The sequence below is a fragment of the Anguilla rostrata genome, chromosome 10 (assembly GCF_018555375.3).
Source record: "Anguilla rostrata isolate EN2019 chromosome 10, ASM1855537v3, whole genome shotgun sequence".
In the NCBI taxonomy this organism is placed as follows: Eukaryota; Metazoa; Chordata; class Actinopteri; order Anguilliformes; family Anguillidae; genus Anguilla; species Anguilla rostrata.
This window is the reverse complement of record NC_057942.1, coordinates 33,066,634-33,091,354: the sequence shown is the minus strand read 5'-3', so window position 1 is coordinate 33,091,354 and position 24,721 is coordinate 33,066,634. Positions and strand designations below refer to the sequence as shown.

Genomic DNA, 24,721 nt, shown 5'->3' with positions numbered 1-24,721 from the left:
GATATCTATACAGGATTAACCCTTTAAGGTGTACCATCGCAAATATGTGATTAAAATGTTCTTAACTGAACATTCAAATGCTGATGTCACAATCACTGCTGGCAACTGAAAGCAATGGAGTTCTAGAACACTGAAGAAGATGGAGATATCAGGTGGCACTCACAGTTCCAGTATGAGGATGACGTCGGTCTTGTTTTCGAACACGTTGTGCAGCGTGATGACGTTGGGGTGCTGGATCTCCTTGAGGATGCTGACCTCCCTCTCGATGTCCTCCTTGGTCACCCCGCGTCGGCTGGACTTGCTTCGCCGCTTCTTGATGAATTTGGCGGCGTACTCCACGCCCGTGTTCTTCTCCCGGCATTTTTTGACCACGGCGAACTGCCCACTGAGGAGGGGGGGGGGGTGCAATCGTATAGTCAGGGTGGAAATTACAAACAAAACCACATCAAGGCTACGGTCGCATTGTTTTTCTAAAGCGCTGCCGTTTATTCATGCATGCGGGAGTTAAACCATAACATGGAACCCGCATCTAAAGCAACTTAAAGCACAGCCCGTAAACAGCTCTCTCTTTACAGCAGGGCTGCCCAACCCTGTTCCTGGGGATCTACCGTCCTCCAGGCTTTCATTGCAACCCTAAATTTGGCACACCTGATTCTGCTAATAAGCAGCTCAATGAAATCAATAGCTACTGAAGGTGGTGTGCTTTGTTAGGTTTAGAGTGAAAACCTAGAGGACGGTAGATCTCCAGGAACAGGATTGGGCAGCCCGGCTCTACAGTGTTCCAATTCTAGAATAATATTGATTTCAGGGAATTTATTTGATTGGACATATCAATCACTTACCAGCTATGTGGTCTTTACATATTTGAAAGACAAACTATATATTTCATTGAGGAAACCCAACGGGCCCCTGTAAGTGAAATGTATATTTTTGTAAAAACAGGTGTGTTTTGCCTCAGTTCTGGAAGAACTGCGAGCTCTGCTACAGTGCAACTCCTTAGCAGAGACACAGGAAGCCAGTATTTGGATTTCTAACCATGTGATTAACAGCAGTCCTCAATTCCCTCTGACACATCGCGGCTCTGGCTCTCGTGAGTCACGACTCGCGGGCTGAACCGGGTCCAAGTTGTGAATGCGGCTTTGCCCACGATCAGGCGGACGGCGAAAAACCCGCCGCGAACGCTCCAGCCGTCCGCGGCGCACTCTCGGAGTGAGTCAGACGAGCGTCGCGTTCGGCGGGGAGAGAGCTTTAACCGCGGCTCACGCTGGCGGGGAACGCATGAGGCCTCCCACATGTTGTCGTTTCTCCAGGACTCTGGTTTAGCGCTGGGCTAGCCCGCTAACTCCGCCGTGCCGCGCGGTCAAAGCCCTCGTCACACAAAGACAGCGGCAGGAAAGGCCCAAGTGGCCCTTGTAACTGTGGAAGCTACAGTCGCCGGTATAAAAAAAGAGCTATGCTAATAAACGCAGTGAGAAGAAAGTCATCCTTTTTCATTATGGGAGGCTTCAGAGACGCGAGTCTGTCGACTTCGCGGCCTGTGGAACCGCGTCTGCCCGCGACACTTCAGAGAGCGGTTAGCAAACTGCTAGATCTGCGAACTGTTATGAGCAACTGCAGAGTAATGGAAACTTCAGTCACGAGATCAAGAAAGAAAACAGGAAAACAGGCTAGATAGCCCATGCATTCAAGCATATGATCATGCAGGGCGTTGGGCCGGTGCATCCAGCTACATTACGTTACATTTAAATTTAGGTGCATAAGTACATGAGTGTTGATGAGAACAGGGCACTCAGGCCAACTTGGCTTGTCATTTTGTTTTTTTTGCAATAGGAGTATTTAGTAGATGCTTTGATCCAGAGTGACTTCAGTAAGTGCACACATAAAGGTTTATGCAATCATCAGAGACGATGCCAAGCCATCAGTGTCACAACCAATAGTAGTAGTCATCAACAAATAACAATACGTGCCATAACTATAACAAAATCATAAGTGCCATATTTCTCAGCGCTGCATTGTACCCTACAGTCCAGAACTGAATCCTGACCATGCCAGTTACGACTGGCTGAAAGCAGCACACGACTGTGCACGTTTACCAGAGGAAGGTGGGTTTCAACTGGCAAGCCATTCTCTGCACAATTGAAAAGAAGCATTAACTCGGCTACTTACAGGGTACTTGTATTACGCCTAGTCTAACCCCAGTTTAAAATGTTGGTACTAGCCTACAGGGCAGTTCCACCATTCCACCAAGCTATCCCCTCCCTCTATAGACAGTCATGCTTGTCAGTACTGGTCCCCCAGTAGTGGAACAGACTTCCTATGGTACCCAGGACAGAAAAACTGTTGTCCATCTTCAGATGCAGACTGAGGACCCCCCCTCTTCAGACTGCGTCCTGGTTTCCCTCACACCCCATGCATTATAGCGTTCTTTACAGTTTCATGTTTTTCTGGGTTTTTGATGGATGTAATATGCCTTGTATACAGGGTTTGCATTTTGGTTTGCTAAGAATACTTAATTAGCATTTTTCCTTCAGTGCTGTTACATATACTTGCCGGGTTGGGAACGTTCTTAGCCTGGTCTGGCAGGATGACTCACAAATCAGGTGAGTGATGCACTTACATGCATCAGCAATGCACTTATGTTCTCCTACACTCTAAAGTCAGTGGCCAATATAATGGAACGAAATGTAATGCCTTTGACTGCGTTTACAATTCGACAGCAGTTGCTGCCGTGTTGCCAGGCTTGTTACCGCCCACGGCCATGCGAGCAGCGCAGAAAAGTACGGAGGGAAAGAATCGCAATCCGCAAACTCCTCTGAAGTGCTAGTTAAATATCAGCATATTTTTGTGGGGCGGCACAAGGGGGGTGGGGGGTGGGGGGGGTGGGGGGGCTTTGAGTCTAATTGTGACTGACAAACGGAAAGAAAAGGACGCTGATAGAAAGTTGAGCTGAGGACAAGGGCTTCCAGGCTGTCTGAGGATGTCACACAAAAGGCCGTATACAACGGCAGGAAGCAGGGCGTGTTTTCTCATGCTAATTCCAGCTATAGGCCCGAGAGTTTGCTCTGCCATTACCGGAGCTGACCGCGCTGATAAGGCCTCCTCGTTTGCATTTTATCTCCCGTCCGAGGGCCCTGCGAAAAAGCCCTCTCTGTGACACACGGTCCTGAAGCCGGGCCGGGTCTGTCCGATCGAAGCGGCAAGGTTCTATGGGACGGAGGGACCCCCGCCCCCCTGGAAACGTCAGCCATTAAAAACAGAGCGGGGGGGGGGGGGACAGCTGCAGCTGGCGCACACCTACTTATTCACTGACCAGATTCACACCAGCCGTGTTCCTAGTCGGACTTGACACTCCCCTTGGAGCCCCGAAGAGCTCTGTAATTTGAGCCATATGTCATCCCGCCATCTTCAAAAGGGAAGAAACGGATCAAGCCTCCTGACAGCGTTTAAAAACTGGCACCAGTAACCGGTGAGGCAGGAGCAATGCAGCAGCGTAGCAGCGCGTGTCTATTAGCACACTCATAACCAAGAGCGGAGCGGGAGTCCTCTTCTCTGCTAGTTTCCATGACAGTATCGAGTGGGATCTTTATTCCCTCCCCCACCCCCACCCCCCCCCCATGCCCCCCTCCCCTCACCTCCCCCCACAACCCCCCTTCCGCCTCCCTGGCCGCCATCCTCACAGCAAGCCCCCATGGGGAGCCATAGTCCAGCAGGGGATGCAAATGACATCACATTCAAGCCAGCCGCCCGGCTCACAAAGGAGCTGACTTGTCTCTCCACATGTAAATTCGGGCCGCCGGAGCGGCTGAGGGAGCGGAGGGGCTGTTCGCCGCCCGGGTTCGCCGTCTGCATGCTAAGCGGGCGCTGCCAGTGCGCGTATCAAGACGTCAGGGTGGCAGCGTCCCTTTTGCGCCACCCGAGTCTCGAACGCCACGGTGATGGAGTGCCCCAATAATCGCTCCGGCAATTTAATTGCCGGGCTAACGGCAGCCCTACTAAATCTGGCATTGTGGGAGTTTTCTGCCAGCCAAAATAGAGCCGTAGCGGCTTCGCGACCAGACGGGTTACGCCCGGTGTTATAATTCTTAAGAAACTAGGCCTACTTTCCTTTCAAAGACAGCTGAAAAGATCACTGACCTGTTCTAACGGGAACCCCTTGCCAGAGAATGCATTTGGTTATATACAGTACGTGTTAATAAATTACCCTTCCTAAACACTGGACACTGAACTTGGTCCGGGCTTGGTGCACTGCACCAAGTCATTTCTCAAATCATTATCCACGTTTCCCTGAAAAACATATCAATTGAACCTCTAATTAGATATGAATGCTAACTCACATGCTGCTCACCCTGATTGTTCGGGCCAAATGCGCATTCTAGAAGGCCTTCAGGCTGCTAATTCGCAGAGGGAAGCCCGCTTCTCCCCCCAGTCAGAACAATCCTTCGGTTGTTGTGACCCAGCAACTCGAGAGAACTGAACTCCGATACCTTTCTAAGATGCCTTTCTTGGGTGCAGACTGAGCCTGCAGGTATGAGGGGGGCAGAATGCAGTTTGCTGCAAAAGGAAAAGACAACCTCGAAAGTGAAGATAAATGTGCACGTTTTCTTTGTTTTTGCATCTTTTCTCAGAAAAGCTGTTAGAATTTTGCCACCAGCCATGACTCTTAAAGATGGACACTTGCCATTTCCACAGCCACTCTGCATTTCAAACTGCAGTCGCAATTGAAATGTCACTGCAGCCGGTTAAGGCGATGGGCAGATTTGATATTAAATGTCAAATCTGTGCAAAACCGCAATGCTACACAGGCTTTAGCCACATGCAAGGTCGCCAGATGCCTGGAATATCTGATTTCCAAATGATTTGTCTGGTCTTCAGTATTTGTAACCCTCCCTATCCTCCAGGTCTATGATCAGTACCGACAGCCAATCGATCAACAAACCCAAACTTTGCCTATGTGTTTTGACAAATTCTAAATCCACCAACCCTAGCCGTATGACTATTTAAAAGACTTAACATTAGCGTACCAGAGAACACATTTCCACTGGCTCTCTCAGCAGGGAGAAAAACGGGCTCCTGGAGGTTGAAGAAATTCACCGCAGGTGACAGAGACAGAAGGCAGCGGGGTGAAGAGGTTAATGACGCCATTACCATCGCGGCGAGCGCCAGGCGGTATGCGGCCTCCCACACGGGGCATGGCTAACATCCCTGCCGCCTCTGCTATTTCACAAGCTCAGCAGCCAGCCGTTGAGAAATAAGTGGGGGGGGGGGGGGGAGGAAGCCCCACCCCGTACGGCCACGTAGCCAGACAGAAGTGCGTGGCAACAACATGGCCGCCGTTCAACTCGGTGGAGGGGTGAAGGGAGGCCCCTAGAAGCCGACACCAGTGAGACCTGCGTCAACCCAAACACGCCCTATCTGAGAGAAGTCAGACTGCTAAGTTGAGCTCAACCCCCCTGCCAGGGCAGCATTTATTATAATTAAATCGACAGGCTCGCAGGCACGCACGAAACGCGGCAGCACTGAGCAAAAACGCTCTCACTCTAATTACTCCTACGGGATCCTTCAGGAAAACTACAAATGCTCGAACGTTGGGAAACACTCTTGAATAAACAAAGAGGAAGGGGAGGGGGAGGAGGAGGTGGGTTATCCACCCAAAATTATTCATGACTTCATGAGCACATATTATCAAAAACATGTGCTGGGGTTCACGCAGATGACAAACAGGAGGCTGGGTGGACCACTTCCCCAAAAAACTTTTCAGTTTGTTTTACTTCAATTATTTTTTAATTTACGATCACAAGCCTGCGGGGCCTCTCTTGCAGTTTTATTTATTAGGGACTTCAGCTTCCACTCGCTTGTTTGAGAGTGGCCAGGAACCGGGTGGCAAAAGAACCATGTGAACAACCGGTCCCCATTCCTCGTTGTTTTCTTTGTAGCCATCATCGTCCTGCTTGAGAGGTCCTCGCTCACAAAGAAGTACAACGCGGATTTGCATGACACAACGAGAAGTGGGTGGGAGGGTTTATCTGAGAGAGCGCACTCGGGGATTGTGTACGCTTCGATTCCACGCCAAAGAAGCCAAAGTTTTTATGGTTTTATGGCACCCGCCACTTGGGGGGTATCGTTCCAGATGCGCGAGCACGCTTTGAGACCTACCGATAACGGCGCCTACCGATTCTCACGCCGTTCGGGCTGCACGTCTGGTCTTCATTCGTTAAAAAACAGAGGCCCTTAATTGCTGGCTGGAGATAAGGGGTTGCCTGGCTTCTTAAAACTCTTTGGCGTTTGGTGGAAGAGGGCTTCTCAATTTCTGTCCTGGGAACACGAATACCCCTTTGCCTTCCCGTCCTCAAGTGGGACTCGTGAACAAACAATACGGTTCGCAACCAATTAGGTTCTCGATCGCACGCATGAATCGTTTCCTGTCTGGGACCAGTCGAGGCATAGAAGGACCACGGCTCTTAAAGAGCTGTGGTGGAAACCAAAGAACACGAAATTTGCACTTGCCAGTCAAAGCTTGACGACTCCAGCCGGTTTCGGTTCTGTGTGAAATTTCAGATGTAAGCGGAGCCGACTCAACGAGACAAAGTCGAGCGGCAAAATGGTCTGTGAGCCAAGTCTATATTCAATCCGTGCGTATCGTCGCAAGAGTAGGGGGGAGGGGGGGGGGGAGGGGGGGTGCACAGGCGTTCCCTTTGAAAGCAGCCCCCTCCCCTCTGGCTTTTGTGGCCTTTTACAGTCTCCATGGGGGGTATTTTTCCCCAGACAAAACCCAGCAGGGTAAAACCAAAGGTAAGAGCAGGTTTTCCCAACAAACACTGGAATCGCAGCCGATTTCAGCCTTCGCCGCTTAGTAAGAAATGAAAAAGAACAAGAACAGCAGATAAGCTCATGCACGGCCCTGGCACATGAAGGATGGTGGGGTGGGGGGGGGGGGGGGAGGGGTGTCACTGTGAGACACAGGGGGGCAGGGGGGACTGCTAGCAGTACGAGAGGCAGTTTCACCATCAATATTCTGTGCCGGTAGCTCACTGCATCGCTAAATGATTATAGCTGAGAGCTCTAGCAGGCCGGGGGTACTTAGGATACTCATCAGTGGGTCGATACGAGCAGGCAGACGAAGCTCCGTACTCTGAACGGTTCGGAATGCGTGGCTTTTATTGGGAGATTACGTCCTGGGCACCCTGGCTTGTCGCCTTGAAGAGGAGTGGCCGCGAGTCTCTCTCTCTCTCACAGACAAAAAGATCACCACTGTCATTGCTGAATTTCTGTTGGCGGGGGGAAGCACTACAGAATATAAACCCAAACGATGGAGTAATCTACTAGAAATGCAGTAGAGAGGGAGGTGAATCTCACAATGCGTCAGGCCTTGCTCATAGTTCCCCTGTTGAACCAGAGATGTGTGGGGAACAGCATGCTCAACTGGAAAAATCTTTGGCCCATTCTTTTGCAGTGGGCATTTACAGTGTCAGTGCTGAAGGTACCCAGAACCTCTGCTCCCTTTATGAATAATGAAAGCAGTTGAATCACAGGTTACATGACTACCCAATATAGATGCCAAACCCAAACCTTCCGAAGAAAGGTCCTACTCATTAGAAAGATGCATTACTGCAGAAACGCATCACTACGATGAAATCTGCATGACTCACACCCATGAGCATTTACTCAAAATACTGATTAACTGATACTATTAGCTAGGCTGTTTCATGGCCCTATGGTAACAGATAAAACCAGTTATGCTGCTTAAACCAAAATACGTAGTGAAAAAGGGCCAAAAAAAAAAAAAAAAACACGCCTTTTGCTTTAAATTTTCCCTTAAGGACCTGCTGTGCAAAGACTGTGTGTTTCCTGTACAAACAGCTGAGAGCCGATGACTCATCACTCCGAAAGCTCTGCTCAGAGAGACACCTGTTCAGAAACCCACTTTTGGAGCCTGTCGCTCGGACGGGATGCCAGAGGGAAGTTTTACAGGGACCATCACCACCGCCCCCGCGCCCCTCCCCCACCCCCAAATCCGAGGCAGGGGTACCCGAGGAAAGGGGAGCATCTGGCTTGAAGGAAACAGCCATCCTCCTAATCTTTGACCTTAATCCGCCCATAATCCACGTAAAAGTATGACCTATGAAAAGCGCCACGTAATGCAGCCTTAAATGTCAGAAGTGTCATGGTTGTGACGGTCCTCCTGCAGAAATAATAAAACCTGGCATCGGTCTACAGTGAAACTGGAACCTGGGATATCACAGAGGCCAAGGCCCTTCCGTTATACAGGAGAATACTATCAGCAGGCTTCATCCAGATCTTCTTCACAGATATGAATACTGAATGTTCTGGAAACTGGTCTGCCGTTAATTCTATTTCTATGTTCCCTTGTTCCTGAGAAATTGTTTTCCGGAAAGCAGACGCGGGGCTGTTTTCAAATCTGATGTTCTCTACCAAAGCCTGCAGACTCAGCTCCTCTCGAGGAGTTTCAATTTTGCTCTGCTTGTTCCGTTCATTCAAGTGAATAATTGGAAGAAAAAAATAAACGCAAATCGGAGAAAACCCTTTTCTCTTCTTTCTTTAAAATCTGTAAGCTATTTCAAACCATAGGGACACACCTCAATCCAGCCTGTAATGCTGAAGATTAGTGACAGTTTGCAGACTCTTAACACAATATTTGGCTGTACTTTACATCTGAGGGTAAAAAGGTAATAACAGGTAAAATTAGTCATAATTATAATATCAAGTTTCAATACCCAAATTACCCCAGTGTCCCTCCCCCCAGATTTGTGTAGATTGTTAGAAAGAAAGAAAAAAAAGAGAATCAACTGAAATTAAAGTGGTTCCGATCTGATGCAACACATTTGGGGAAGAACATCCATGATGCCCACACAGCAAATTGCAATCCAGAATGAACGCTAGTTTTGAAATCCTTCTAATTTATCACTCTGACTGACAGTCACATGTTGTGTGTTTTTATTTGCATTCACAGTCCTTAAACTGAAGCCTATTAAAAACAAGAGCATAAAACCCTTGGACTGACCATTGCTTCAGCCCCGACCCTTAAGTAAAGGCAATCTCCACAGAGGCAGGCTCAGAGACTAAATGTTATCAACCCCAAAAGGCAAAGGATTGCTCGTTCTAAAAAGTGACCAGAAAACCAGTTCTGCTACTGGGCCCCAAGGGCTTGTTCTGAGGTCGCTCTGATGTCACGGCAACAAAGAGGAACAAAGACCTGAATGGAACTTCCTGAGACACTGACAGCACACTGACCAGACACGGAACACGGAACACTGACCTGCGTGTTCTCGGCCTGGGAACGGGACCACACCACATTTTACCGTTTAGCTGAAGGTTTTATCCACAGTCACTCAGGTCACATTTTTACATATTGTCCAATTAAACAGCTGTAAGCTTTACTGAAGCCAATTCAGGTGAAAGTACCTTGAGCAAGGGTACAATAGCAGTATCCTGGCCAGGAATCAAATGCAACCTTTGAGTCACAAGTCCAGTTCTCTGACCTTTGTGCTACTCTGCTACCCTACATACGAAGTCAGACGCCAGGGGTGTGGAAATTAATAATATGAAACGCAGTTGGAACGACATGTTGATTCAATACAAGCTGAAATCATAATCTAGCCTCAAGTGACCTTTACCCCACCTGCCCATAATCTCTACAAACAATAACAATAATTTAACTTGTGTGTCGATATTCACCCAGCTGGCTTGTTAAGAGTCACAGTGCTCAATACTTTCCAGCCAAGCCTGAAATAATTGCATTTTATTTTCCCCGTTTTAGATATATTCTGGAATGTGGTCAATACGCAATCCAGCCTGGTCTAATTAATTTAAAAATGAATTAATAAAATCCCCTACAGTCTCCCTTCAAGCCCAGGCAAATGATGGTATACATTTCAGAAGTCTCTGGAGCCACTGATAGTAAACAGGCTGCGTAATCTGGTCGACTGCATTACGACCCCTATGAGCTTTGTGATAAAGCTGCTTTTGTGCGAATCTTTGATTGGCGCATTTACTATCCCAATGGGTGCTGGGGGTGGTTAACCACAGTGCCATATTGATTTATGCATGTGTGAATGTGTGTGTATGTGTGCGTGTGCGTGCGAGTATCTGTGTGTGTGCATGCGTGCGTGTGCGTGTCTGTGTGTACAACAAAGACGTATTTATTTGAAGTGTCCATGTGTTAAGTGCACTCCGTATTTTAATCTCTTCATCTCCGTACAATAAGTCAGAGGCCTGAACAGATTTAAAGATTTAAAGTATGTTAAACGAATCTGTTTATTGTGCTGTACAAATACATACACCCAACCGAATATCATGCACGCGCACACAAATGCACGCACACCAGCACAAGCAAAAGGTGCACATAAGCTCCTCCAACACACAAACTTGAGTTCCAGCTCCCAAACACCGGTTCACTGCTCACAGCTACAGATGATATTTTCGGGGGCGGTACCAGTCAAAACTGACACAGCGATAAAAGGCTTCTTAGGGACGAACCCCATCGGGTCTCTGCTGCAACGTCTCCAGTTTCGCTTTTTTTTTTTTTAAATACCGACCAACCGAAATGAAGAGGCTGGCGTCCGCTTAGCCGAGCCTTGATTATAAATCACAAACTCAGACCTCCGCCGCTGTGGTTGCATATTAATCGTGACGGCTTGCAGAGAAGAACCCACGAGTGGAATAATAAATAATCTCGTGCGCCTTGAAGACGGCGAGTAGACCAGCTGTATAGCGGCACTCAAACAGCGGTCACGGAGGTAACCGCAACAACACCGATCCGAGCGTGAACACCTGGAAATTACCGCGATTAAGACGTGGAAATTGAAGTGCAAAATGTGACTGCGGAGCAGTTCACCACGTGTTTTTCCACACAAACAGCCGTGAGCACTTTGGGGGCAGTGAGGAGCACAGAAATGGCTCATCTTCTTGGGCAAAAAAAGAAGGATGGACTTTGGCTTAAAGGACTGTAACGATTCCCTTTGGCCTGAGAGACAGAGCCAAACCCGTTCACTCCAAGCACCTCCGAACCTCACACCATTTATTAAAGATGACACTGTTGTGTGTGAGCGTGCGTGGGAGTGTGTATGTGTGTGTGTGTGTGTGTGTGTGTGCATGAGCATGTGTGTGAGTGATAGGAAGGCTGATCAAAGGCTAGCCAATGCCATGTTAAAATCAATACACTCATCCTGTGCAATACAGTGTGTTTACCACTGTGCATGGTGCAGTCCCCTTCACTCTCTCCCTGTGTGGATGGCAGCCATACCACAGAACCTTCCCATATCCACGGTTCCAAGCCATTTACAGAGATGCACTTTCCATCAGACACAAATCAAACAGCTACTCTGAGACGTGTCCATTATTCGTCTTAAAATAAAAAAATCAATGCACAGTAAAAGTCTGATAGCCCAGCTACTAATAAAGCTGGTTCAAAAACCCACGCGATAAAACCATAATGATATGTTGGTTAAATAAACAAATAAATAGTACTTCATTAGTCCTGGTTTTTATGTACAAGGGTTTCACACAACACAGACTCTAATTTCCACTTTGCATGGGTTATAAAACCACATTAATCCCCAACATTAATGGCCAGAGTCAGTGCTCTACTTCCTACCATCCACCAACGCATTCAGAAGAGCATGCACTAATCACGGTAAATTTACCCTGGTGAACGCATTCAGAAGAGCGCGGACTAATCACGGGAAATTTGCCCTGGTGAACACATTCAAAAGAGCAGGGACTAATCACGCTACATTTACCAAGACCGAATCTCAGTTGGGTTTCCAATTGCACTACGTAAGGAACTGCAGCATTAGAAAACAGTTTATATAAAATAAGAAAAAACTTTGTGTAATAAGGGAGATGAAATGTCCAAATATTAATTATCTTTGGCTAACTGATCAAAGCAGGAAGAGGAGGCCTTGAACTCAAAGGCTGTTGCACCACAGATGTTGGTAAATCACATTTAATTCAGGTCGGAGGAGGGCTGACTGCTTCAAAGGCATAAACTTTCCCCCCAGATTCAAAGGAGGTAACCAAATGAGAATCATCTATTTTTGATGAATGAATTTTTTTTAACCTTTATTTAACCAGGGTAGTCACATCGAGATTGACATCTCTTTCGCAGATGAGTCCTACATGTCTTTGAGCTTGGGAAACCAGACTACCCAGAGAAAATGCACACAAACAAGGGGAGAACATGCTAACTCTATGCAGGAAGGAACAGGCTGGCTGGAACTCCAAGCCAGAACCACCTCCTTGTGAGAAGTGCTTATTTAAAAGCATCATCAATTGAGACTGTATGTCCAAATCTGTAACCTCACAGTGCAAACATACTTCCCGCTAGTGACAGATTAATCATAAAAAATAAAAACAATAGCTATGTACATTTTAAAAAGGCACTAACCTTGTACCTGCACATGTAAAACATCTTGTTGGTGCATGTTTTTATATGTAATATGGTTTGGCTAATGTGCACCAAACATTTTACAAAAAATCTGGCCCCCAAGAAGTATTATCTGAAAAACTAGCTTACATTGACTGCAGCCTGATGGCGTATGTGACACCCTGCCGACAGACTGCATGGGACTTTATTTCACAGGAATAAGCCTTTCCTGAAAGCACAGCTCTCTGTAGCTGCAGGGAGGTGGGATGCCTGAACAGTCTAGTCCAGGGGTCAGAAAGTAAAAGACCTGCCATGGGTTTCTTCCACCCATGAACTCAGCAAGCTGATTTCACTAATTAGTTCTATCTCCTGGCTGAATAACTGCGCTAATGTGCAAAACTGAGGCGAATGGAACAAAATACTGGGGCGGACTTTTACTTCCTGAACCTGGATTTAAAAAGCCACAACTGCGGTCGTAAAAGCAGTTCTGCAGTTTGGCACAATGGAGCAAAACCTCTCAATAAACTGAACCGGCTGAACCTGATAGGACCACACTTAGAAAAAATACAGTGATATAAAAATGATGGATTTGATGCTTTACCACTCCTCAGATGAGACCGGAAGATAGGGGCTCTGTAAATTACTGTACGTACAAATTTCATCATTCAGACAGTGAGGTGCTTCACAATGACACAAGAAATGCCCCTTCGTCAAATAAACCCAAGAAAAGAATTTGGCTGAATATCCCAAGCATTTATAAATCTGCCTCGTAAGGGTTATTTATTTATTTATATATTTTTTTTTTTTACTACACATAATAGGTGCAGTTAATTCCACAGTACATTCGCTTCAATTTAGAGGACCAGCAGATATTCTTACTAATATACTCAGCGTATCTCGTTGTACAGTTAACTCGAAGGTCACGGTGTAAGTACACCTGGCCCTTATTTTTAAAATTTATTTTGCCTTTACACAAAGTCAGGTTGGCTTATTTGAATATACAGTATATGGTTTTACCTAATCATTGTCTGAGTCAGACAATTCATTAGTGGAAGTGAACGTGGGAGGACAGTTAATTTCCAAAGCACGCTAAACTGCATTGCCCAAACCTCACAAATTATGCAACTGCCTCACCGTTGAGCAGCAGTGGAGTAACCAAGGAAACCACATTAGCAGGAGGGAAGACACACATCAAGGTTTAAGCTCAGATATTGTGATTTGAAAGGGAAAACTCCGAAGCCAGTGTCTGTCTCTGTTGCTTGTAAGATCAGTAGTATTAATCCAAATCTGCTACTTAAAAGGAGATGCCATATAGGTGCTTCCATTTTGCTACAGCATGTCCTTAACCCTTCAAGGTGTAAGATCACAAGTATCAGATTAGTATGTTCTTAGCTGAACATTCTAATGCCGATGTAATAATCACTACTCGTAATTGAATGCAATGGAGTTCTAGAACACTGGCTTAGAATTTTGAAAAAAGAAAACATTCCAAAATACCTTCAAAGGGATTATGCTGGAAGATTTCCAAATTAGCTTGTTTTTTAAGAACACAAAAGCAGTGCATGACTCGTACTGAATGTCTGAATTCATGGCAGAAGTTTTGAAAGCCCCGCTTACACCCCCACACACACTCCAGTGCACATTTCCTTCTGCACATCCCGGTGACAGGTCCATCCACCCCCACCACCGCCTCCCCTGCTGCCACCACCGCCCCCCTCACCCCCAACAGGCCAGTTTACAAGAACTCACACCGGTTTTACCACAACAGCCACTACAAATTCAACGCCGTGCCACACTGGTGAGACATTCCTTTATGCATTGCTGCTCTTCAAGGGGTATTAAACAACAAATCATGTTTTTTGAGTTCTAAAGCAAAGTACCTTGTCTCCATTTGACACATCATATTAGTCCAACTGTTTAAAAAAAGAATAATAGTAAAATCTAATTAAGCCCTTCCACCGCATTTTGTACACTGCCAAGCAAACGTGAAAAGTTCTGTTTTGTTTCACCTTGAACCCAGCTCAATTCTGTGACATAGAACTCTGTAAAAACCTGATTTTACGTAACCAAGTCAACACCCCTTCTCAGACACACCTCTTGATTGATGGGTAAGTATTATCTATTCAACCCTACTGCACAAATTACCCAGCTCATTTCAAACCACCTGCTGTCAAGTTGTGACAGCCTGGACAGTGTTTTTTCTGTTTATATTAGCATAAGTAGAAATCCTTTCTGGCCTTTCCTTGTTACATTCCAGTTTCTATATCGTTCTTTAACTCAAAACTGTACATAGCTTTTCCAATTGTAACACTTGTTTTTTCTATTCGTAGTATTTTCCAATTGTAGCATTTTTTTCAGCTGCAGCGAGTCTGGCTGTTTTCTCATTTTAGCTCAGATAGCTAGCATGGGTTTCACTTGTAGCATTCATAGCTGTCAGACCACCACCAAGTTATTCACAAAATGATATCATTAAGATTGCTTCCGTAGTTAAATGTTCAAAGTGAAACCTATGGTCAGTTAGCTAACGTTCATCTACTTTTCATGGTCATGGACCATTGTAGTAGTTCCTGGGGACGTAAATAAGTAAACATCAGGAAGACGTTGACGAAAGTAAGCTTGGTTACCATGTCGAGTGGACGCTGATTATGCAAAGAATTATGCAAACGCAGCTATTGTAGTAATGGCATGTCTGATTTCTATGCATATGCAATAATGTAAACACAAGGGTAAACTGAATGTTCCCAATAATCGGGGTACTGGTTTGGATGTAAACTTAGCCAGTGTTACAGAGTGAGGATGCAACACTCCTGTACTGAATCTGCACCGTGCTAGCACTTGCTCTGACTAGCGCCCCCCACAGGGAGATACATTATTTTCCGTAGCATCGTCCAGGGAGGGAAGGGTTTGGCCGTTTCTAATTTCTAAGCAATGACCTTCCGCACACAGGCCAGCACACTTCCTCAAGCTGCACAAGGAACCGTCTCGCCCTGACTCACGATCCCGCAAGCTCAGCTTTTGCGGTTTGCAGTGTGAAGAGCAAGCAGAAGATGCCATCACATTCTGACAAATACAGCGTACGTGCTTGTCTGGGTTCTGTATGGACCTGTGGACTGATACCCCCACTCGCCTCACCCTGTCCATCCTCTCTAATCCACTTCCCTGTGCTTTCGGTGCATCAGTGCTTCCCTGAATGAAAGTCTTGGGCTGTTTTTTCTTCTTCTTAAACTTCTCAGTCTTAACTGAATAGGCCAGCTCTGATTTGTTTGCTTAATGTAACTGAAGATATAATGACAGGTTTTATAAAGAAGTGGTTAGTCATGTACATTTGTTGTCATGTTGATGTTAGTGAGCTTATGCTATGTTTAGAAGCAAACAAACACATAGTAATATCCATCACATAGAAGATAATGATAAATAGGAGGCATTGCAGGTATGCATTTTTCTTTAATTACTGGGGAAGGTCATTCCACATGTCACTGGGATGCAATTTAGTCAGTTTCTGTGGATTTAAGGCAACAAAGAGCACATTGTGCGCGTCGGCGAGAAAGGCAAGCGGTCATCGAGAGCAAGTGACGTTCAAACGCCGAAGGCATTCCCCGGGCTTCCCTGGACTTCTACCAAATCAATGCAAATTCAGACGGCTGCATATTACGCATCCAACAGCACTGCCCAACGGCAGAACACAAGCCGGTGGAGTTTCACCTTTCCGTGCTTTCTCCACAACGTGCCGACGTACAAAAGCACCAGCGGATCAGCTTACGTCAAAACAACTCTGCGCGTCTTTAAAAACGGCAACCCTGACAAATAACACGGAGGGGACCCATCCTGACGTGCGGAAGAGCCCCTATGTCCACAGAAACTAACCTTTACCTGCTATCTGTGAGGCCTTCTTTGTGTCATGGTGGGAGGGGTCCTCTGGGGAAGAGGTTTAGCGCACTGATTTCACTCTCCCTCCCCTCCGCCTGTTTGAGGACTCCCTGCTTAAACGAAACAGTCACACTTTAAGTCCACTGAGGAGCTCTTTGTAAGGGCAGCTGAGCCTAAGTGATATTGAGTTTCATGACTGTGGATTTTTATAGCTTGTCTCATTTTACGCTAGTTGCAATTTTTTCCCCCCTACAAACATAATGCTGAGCTAATGTTTCAGAACCAATAGAGCAACCTTTATTGTGTGTGCGCAAGATTTCTGAAGCATATTGGCTCAAGTGTTTCTTTTACGATCCTTCAATGCATTGTTTGTTTGCTTGGCAAAATAAGAGCAATGCATTAGAAATGAAGACATTCTGACATTTTAAATGAATTGAGTAAAACTACCTGAGGAAAGGCCTCTCTCCAATGAGTGATAGATGAAGGCGCTGAAATGCTGTAGTGCTGAAGTGCTACAAATGAAAATGACTGGAATGATTGACCGGAGCAGGGATTCTGCAGAAACGGACCTGGAACTGAAACTGCTTAAGAGCATTCCGCATTCCTTCAGAGAAATACCCAGAATTCATTTCAAGATATCAGTGGCAGTAACTAAGCAACGGTAGCAGAAAAAAACAGAGCTGGCAGTCTGGAGCACCGAGCAAAGTTAAGTGATAGAACTCATAAGCTGCCGAGAAATGCACTCACCGAGGGACCGTGGAGCAGAACACGAATTTATTACTGATAACCAACACAGCTGCCAAGGTAATAACCAACCTTTGTACAGTGACACAGCTCCTGCCCTGAGGATTCACTGCATTCCAGCTAGAATGCCTTTTCTGCAACAGTAAGAGAATATGGCGTAAAAGGGTCAATGGGGGATTTAACTTTTACTGCCATTGTCTCCATTTACAGTTATTCCGGAAAGCAGAATAGAGATGGCTGAGATAGAAATCATACTTGACATTCTTGATGTGCCCAATCTATGTATCTATGTGAAAACAGCTGGGTTGCATTTCTAACATACAGGTTCCATTACTTTTTAGTACATTCAGTCTTTCTCTCCCATTAGTACAGAAAATGCCTGTCAGAAGAATCTCCAGTGGAACACAGCGCGAATGGTAAACTACGTGAGAACGGGAAATTATGAACATGCCTCACCTGACAATCCCATTGTGCATTGCACCATTGTGTTCGTAAATAAAGGCCTCGGGAATTTCAAATATGATTAGCAAAAACGATTCCAAATGAGAATTATTCTTAATTACCTTTCTCTGTGTATTTTTAATTAAAAAATTTTTTGGGGGAGGGTACTGTAAAATGCTTTTCCATAATTCAGAGATTATACTTACTCATAAGATGACTTGTCAATAAGGGTTATTTAGTAGTACATACTGGGATTTCTTTGAGAGCCCTATTGTCCCAGTTTAGCTTGAAATAAAAATACCACAAAATACTGGTAGTGGGCCATTTAGAATGACGATAAATCACTAAAAAGCTCACTGAACATCAAACGTCAATGACTAAGAATCAAACTGGACAGGGAAAAAAAGCACCCATCAATTTACATGATGTTCCAAGTACAACCCATGCATTTATTCATGAAGATGACGGTTTCCATGACACAGCAGAGTCTGGCAGTCTGAAACCAACACCTGACTAGAACCACTGTGCTTACAGTAACAACGCAATCCCCATCTTTGAACAGTAGGGATGAGCGTTACCGTTAATCCAGTATTCGAATGCTTCATAGCTTCCATGGAACAAATATTAAAATAACCACCCCCACTCCCCCCTACAAGTGCTGCACAAAATAATGAATTTATGCAACAACATCTGCATTCCCCCACACTTTCGTCAGACAAACCAATAAATTACCCAATCTTAATTTATGCACAGTTCTTAGGCTCCTCTTCATGAATAAAGATGAAAAGCGGATAAGCTATGGATCCTTATTCATCTTTTCTTAATTAACAAGGATTCTAAAGAACGATCAGAGTAACCAATTTGCGCCTACGAACAATCGACTAATCAGACGGCTGAGGAACTAAATTGGCCCCGTCCCCTAGTGCGCGACGCGTTTAAGTTTAAATGGCCGAAGCACGTGACGGGCCCGCCTCGATTTGCCGCAGGCCGGGAACGTGCGATTACCGCGGTTCATCACTCCCAAACAAAGCAGCCGGTATGTGACGCCCTTCTCCTGCGGGTCCACTGTGATTACCGGGCTGGCTTGTTCCTCGCACAGCCAATTCCTCCAGCCGCTCAGAAGTCCACATATGACTGGAGACCGGAAGGGGGGGGAGGGTGGATGAAGCTGGATTCACTATCCCTCCAGGCAGCCCGATCAACACGCGCGATACGTTACCCATGATTCCTTCCTCCCTCGTGCTACCCTTTGTATCAGACTTGCCATTAATCACGCCACATTAGAGTCGATGACAGCGAGCGGAAGACTGAGGTTTGGCTGCACGCTAGTATCTCCGCTACGTGGGCCCTGACATACATGGTCGAGCTTGCGGAATGCGGAGGACTGCGAGACACTGGGGGCAAGCCGGATTCTGGGCGTTTGGGTCCCGGTGAATCGGAACCCTGTCCGTCCCCGCCTCGATATCTTCACATTGTGTGAATCCGGCGTTGGATAGTGCTAAGTTTGGGCTGTGTGGTGCTTGGCAAAGCCAGGTCTCCCAGTACACTGTACAGAAAATGCATTCCGGCGCCCTACCACCCCCCACCCCCGTTAGCGCTAACATGCATGGACAGCCACGGCTCTCTCTCCACTGTCTCCAGTGGACTCGTGCTGTGCCTCCTCCAGGCGATCTCATTAGGCTCATGCTAAGACACCGGGGCTCAGCTCCCGTCCCCTCACCCCTCAACCCCCCCCCCCCCCACCGGCTTCTTAGCATGAGCACTTAGCCGCCGTCGGCACGTTCCCTCACGGCGCATCTTCTGAGAGAGAAGAACAAGGTTGGTTTGTGGAAAACCCTACAAAAATCTACAAAAAGCCAGCACGCTGATTCAGCTACATCGCTGGGATGATGACAGCTGCGACCCTCCCTCACACGAGACCCTGCCAGGGGAAAAGCACCAGATATGACATGCTATTCCTCCAGCCCAGAGCAGCCGCCGACTTTCACTTCACTGGTGTCCGTCTTCAGTTCTCATACCCTCCCACACAATGGCAAGACAAATCTAGGTCACCCTGTGGGAAATGTTTTGCATGTTACGCATCGCATTCCACAGTTGTGTTCCGCCTTTGCGTCGAACCTGAAGCGCGACTGGCGAGTGTTCACTCCCTTAGTAATGTGTAGTCACGTGTAATGCGCTTTTTTTCCGTGCTGGTCACAACACAATCCCTTTACAGAAAGACACAAAAACAAAAAACTATGCGTTTGTTCTAGGACAATGAGTGGGCGGGCACCGTCGTAGGCATGTACCATCCCTGTACCTCCCCTCGGGCCACAGACACAGGAGGACAGACACACACACTCGCGCGCACACACACATACACAAACACTCACACTAAAGATATGAGAAAGAGGACCAATTAGTACGAAGAGACAATGGGTGCAGCCAGCCTGCCCGACAGCCCATCGGCAGCAGTGCGATGGAAGGCGATGTTGACACAGATATCAACACGCCCCACACAGCACCAAAGGAATCTCCGCAGACACGTTACTAGCGATGACATAACCGCCGCGTAACACTCTCTCAGCTCCGTTTCGATGCGGATGACTCGGCAGGACTTGTTACTGATGGGGACTCAACAGCCGCGTATCCGCGCTTTTAATGGGCAGACCTGCCTTAAACTCAACTGAGAAGATGTACCGCCATCATGAATTCACCTACACTCAAGTGAACAGCTTCTTCCTGTAGCGTTTAAAAAAACAAAACAAAAGTAGTTGGAACAAGCCCCAAAAAGTATGTCTGTGAATCCATTGGATGATTTGAAACCACTATGACCTAATCCCATCGCGTGACTTTCACCAATTAAAACACTGGAAATGTTTATTACGCATTAATCACACACTGAAAAAGTACAATACAAGCAAAAACATTAATCAATGGGGCAGTTTGCAAGAAGCAGTATTCATTAACCTTTTTCAACTCTTCCTTTTTCAAACAAGAAGGCATATGGACCACCAACAGATCTTATGTACCAGAGGTCGAGGGCAACCACACACATTCTTCTAGAAGTTTTTTCGAAAAGTTACTCGCATTGAGAGGATGTCATTAAAGACGGAAATGTCACTCAGGAGCTCTACTGAGGGAAATTAGCCAACAACCCAGGGCAGGGCTGCTGTCAAGGGGGGGCAACTGGGTACATTAGGAGGAGTCATGGGCCCAACGATCCGTGAACTTGTGCTAAATGTTATTGCCCTGGGCCCAGGAATAATATAATAATATCATTTTGTTACGGGGCGATAATTTCACCCAGCAGCCTCGATCCTGGGAATTTCCATCACCTTGAAGAAATGGGCAACACTCTGGGACCTGGAGCTTTGTGGATCTGAACTGATCAGATCCACACTGTGAGCACTCAGGAAGGAGGTTAAATTCATTCATATTAATTCTGGATTTATCTTCTTAAACTGGACACATGAACTATGAGTAAGACATAATTTACAATGCAAAGACACACACTACAAAATCTCTCTTTACTGGAGATGAAACACAAAAGACAGAGGAGAGCATCTCGTTTATGAGGCTAGAAATTGTCCATTCATAAAAATGGTGCAATCACACAACGCTGATGGATTTATGGTACAACTTCACTCACCTTTTAAAAGTTAAAGACCTATAAAGTACTTTGCCTCCCCCCACCCCGACAATGTGGCTATAAGAAAGCGATAAAACATTTTTAAAGCGCTATTCTGAGATCAACTGCGGCAGCGCGATTGAAAACAGAACTGCGCGGCACAGTCAGCGGTACGTGACGGTCAGCGCGTGATCTTCTTTTAAACGACTGGATACTACAGTACGAACTGCGGTCCCCGCTAGCCTTAGCGGGTCCTCTACACTGGGCCCGATTGTGACTGCGCTAAACTGGGACCGTGAATGCCAAGCAAGAAAAGGCTCAGAGGCTCATTCAAGAGCCCCCCCCCCACCACCACCCTCCATTATGGGGACCACCCGGGAACGGGGTCCCCGAGAAGAAAGGGTTCCCCTCGAGTCCCAGCGTTCTCCGGCCAGCAGCTCAAAGGCCCAATGAAAGGGGGAGCTATATGTGTTTAACCTCCGAGGCCGGACGCCCACACATCGCCGCTCTGACGCTCGGCCGTTAACGCTTCCCGGCCCGAAGACGAGCCGGGAAAGCCCGGCCCTTCACGCCCATTCTGAAGGTATGATCAAAGGCCAAGCCAGCACTTACTGATGGCGTCAGGGCGGGCGTAAAAATCCCAAGAAATTAGACAAGGCTGAGGGCCACGCCGCTTTGTCTTCAACTTAGTGGACCTTAACTTCGAGGAATGGCTGTAAAGGCAGCCTTACTTGTTTTGAGATGGAAACATCAGTCTGAAGTTTGCCGATGGCTGCAACTGACAAAAGAGAATGTGAGAATGCTTGCTTAAACAATTGAGTGCGCTAGCAATGCTGATGAATCCTTCATAAAATTTCCTTTCAGCTATGTGGAAGCTTAAGAGTATACGCGCCATGCTAATTCACAGAGATGGAAAAAGCATAGCTCCTAACACATAGCAGTTTGAGCCCAGTAAGAATGTGCAGAGAATGTTCGACACTAACCTGCATATATTAACACCTGTAATTGCAGAATAAACACTATGCCTATGAAGACCAAAGAGGCATGTTCTACCCTGACTTGCAACAAGTCTACTCATGCTTCTTGTTGCTTATGTAACAAACAGCACACAAAAAATATGGCCCAAGATCAAATTTAAGCGCGGAGGATTCAGACTGAACCTCCCTTCCTCCTGTTCTCACAAAAACCAGAAGAGTAATTAAATGTCATGTAACAAACGTCTCTCTAAAATCTGAGCACTTGCTAAAGATTCAAGTCGTTATCCCAGCTTTTAATCGGAAAGCACTTGCAATGTTCCAGAGCAGGCCGCAGAGATTTCCCTCGCATCACATCCCTGCCGGGTAACTTTCAACAACCTTCCCTGCGAATGCTGAAGCCTGCCATTCAAACTCTATGTAGAATGTATTACTGCACCGAGAGTTGAATGACCAGATGTTCAACAGAAAGACTACAACACCACTCTACAGTGCCAAAAGAGTGATGGGTTTTATATCAAACAGGAAGGAGGCTGTTTTTTAACATGCCAGCATTGACTCTAGCGTTGTGCTAATCCCTGTCAATAAGGATACTGGCTGCATTTCAGTGTCAGATAATAACTGATCGGTAAGGTCCAACGGGAGTAGGAAGGAGTACTGAATGGCTTATGGTAGTGTAGAAAGCACCTATGCATACTGGATGCAAAAAGGAGTGGGGGAATCTGCCATTTTAGCATCTTTCTTGAGTATGCCTGGGTTGTAACAAATACTTTCTGAAATGTTTCATAACTTTTTTGTAGCCATTGTTAATATCCTTTTTTTAAATTGTAGAGTAATAGCAACAGGAAAAGGAGAAAGTCTGGGAATGCAATTCTGTGTTTTTCCATGTTTCTACTGTTGTAGAGGTTTTCATGCATTTTTGGGTATAAGATCGTCCAATACATGTAAAACTGTTTCAACTTACAATTATATATACAATACAAACAAATTATTTATGACAAACAAATATGAATTTTTCCAGACAGTACAGTTTTTGTATGAGAGTTGCTAGGTGCACATAGCAAGATGTTTTTACAACCATGACTATTGTTCCAACAGAAGTGCTTTATGAACAAGAGATAAGACTGAATAATAAAGATCCTGAAATCCTGTACAAGGAATGAACATGTAAAAATATTTCAGGAGAGTTGAAGTGCCAATCGTTTCTGATTATATTGTGGTTGCCAGTTTAAACACTGTCATAGGGTATAGGTCAACTGTATTGAGTATATTATCTGCCAAAAGACAGAGAGTTAAGTTTGCAGTATGTTTCTGGAAATAACAATAGAAGCAATGAAATGGGGGGATCAATGAAATTGAATGAGTTTTTGTGGTGCATGTGGCTCATTTGCATAATCCAATCAATGAACAGGAACAAGCTGAGCCTCACTATCTTTTCCAACAAAAGTATTTTGAGTGATCATAAACACCGGCTTTGATCAGCAACATTGAATGAATAAAGCTCCCATCACAACAGGACAGAGGAACCGATGTAAATGGCATTGTGCTGCCCACAAAAAAGTCACTCTTTAAATGACCACAATGATCAATTTAACTGCAGATTAAACCAGTGGAATCCTTCAGAACGGAAGCCAGGGCGCAAAACACAAAGTGGTGCCCAACTGTCCATAATCAATGAACGTATGGAAATCGATAGCATCCCAGACAGACACCCAGGACTGGATCAATCCTAATTTGAATTGATCCCAGGGGTCCAGGTCTTCACACATTCGGTTTCACGGCTTTCTCACAGTTCCGTTTCTCATCAGTAACGCAACACCTTTTCAGAGTTACGCTCCTCTCCTCCCCCAGTAGAAAGCCAGCTGAGGGGGGCAGCCTCAAAACCACCTTAGCGCCTGTACACATGACAGCATAACACAGCCTAGTGGGGTACAACTTACAAGCAAAGTGCCGGTAGAGACTATTACACAACCTGGTGAGCACAATTCAAGTACATGTGTCCCTCTGGATTGACAACAAGAGCATCTGCAATATTGTTTTCTGAATTCTTTCAGTCAACAGACATCCGAGAAGACATCCATCCAGACATCCATCTCCCCTTACATTATGTAACATTATATAATGCAATACATCTATTTTCTGGTGGTATGTTACCTGTTAAATGCACAGGAAAAAAAAAAGATTTATCTCTTCCTGCCCAACAGTAGGGTATTCAGACAATATTTCTACCACATGTCTTTTCCAATAGGTAGTGTCAAACAAATAATCTTGTGATGCAAGTTCCAAGATTCAATCTATTCAAGAAAGAAAGTGCTTCCACACACCAGGTTGCACACTATCGTGTCAATATCCATCCTTGTAACGTTTACAATGAAAATGAAGCTCCCTGCTCTCAATAATTCCTTGTAGCATATAGTCCCCTAATGTCTGTCATAATATCACCAAAATAATTCTGCAGACGTCTGGGCACAAGCAGCTGAGACTGAACTCTGCGCTCAGAGTTTATTGTTTCATTACCTGCTGAAAATGATCATCTTCATATTACACACCATGCTCACTGGATGAAACATAGCCTACTGTGCACTACAGCCTCACTGTAATGATCTCTTTCCATCATTCAGAATTCAGGGTATTATTTTGATAGCTCTGGATTAACCCAAATATCCTAATACAAGGTTAGATTACATTGTAGCCTACTTATAT

The 24,721-nt window shown here is 45.8% G+C and overlaps 1 protein-coding gene across 3 annotated transcripts in view; it reads right to left on the bottom strand.

The window, feature by feature from the left end:
• The window catches only part of dapk1 (death-associated protein kinase 1), a 60,538-nt gene that overhangs the window by 33,890 nt on the left and 1,927 nt on the right, over window positions 1–24,721 (bottom strand). For all 3 annotated transcript variants that reach the window (XM_064296597.1, XM_064296598.1, XM_064296599.1), the window contains exon 3: window positions 164–385. In XM_064296597.1, the coding sequence (XP_064152667.1) occupies window positions 164–385 (222 nt within the window). The remainder of the gene's footprint in view (window positions 1–163; window positions 386–24,721) is intronic.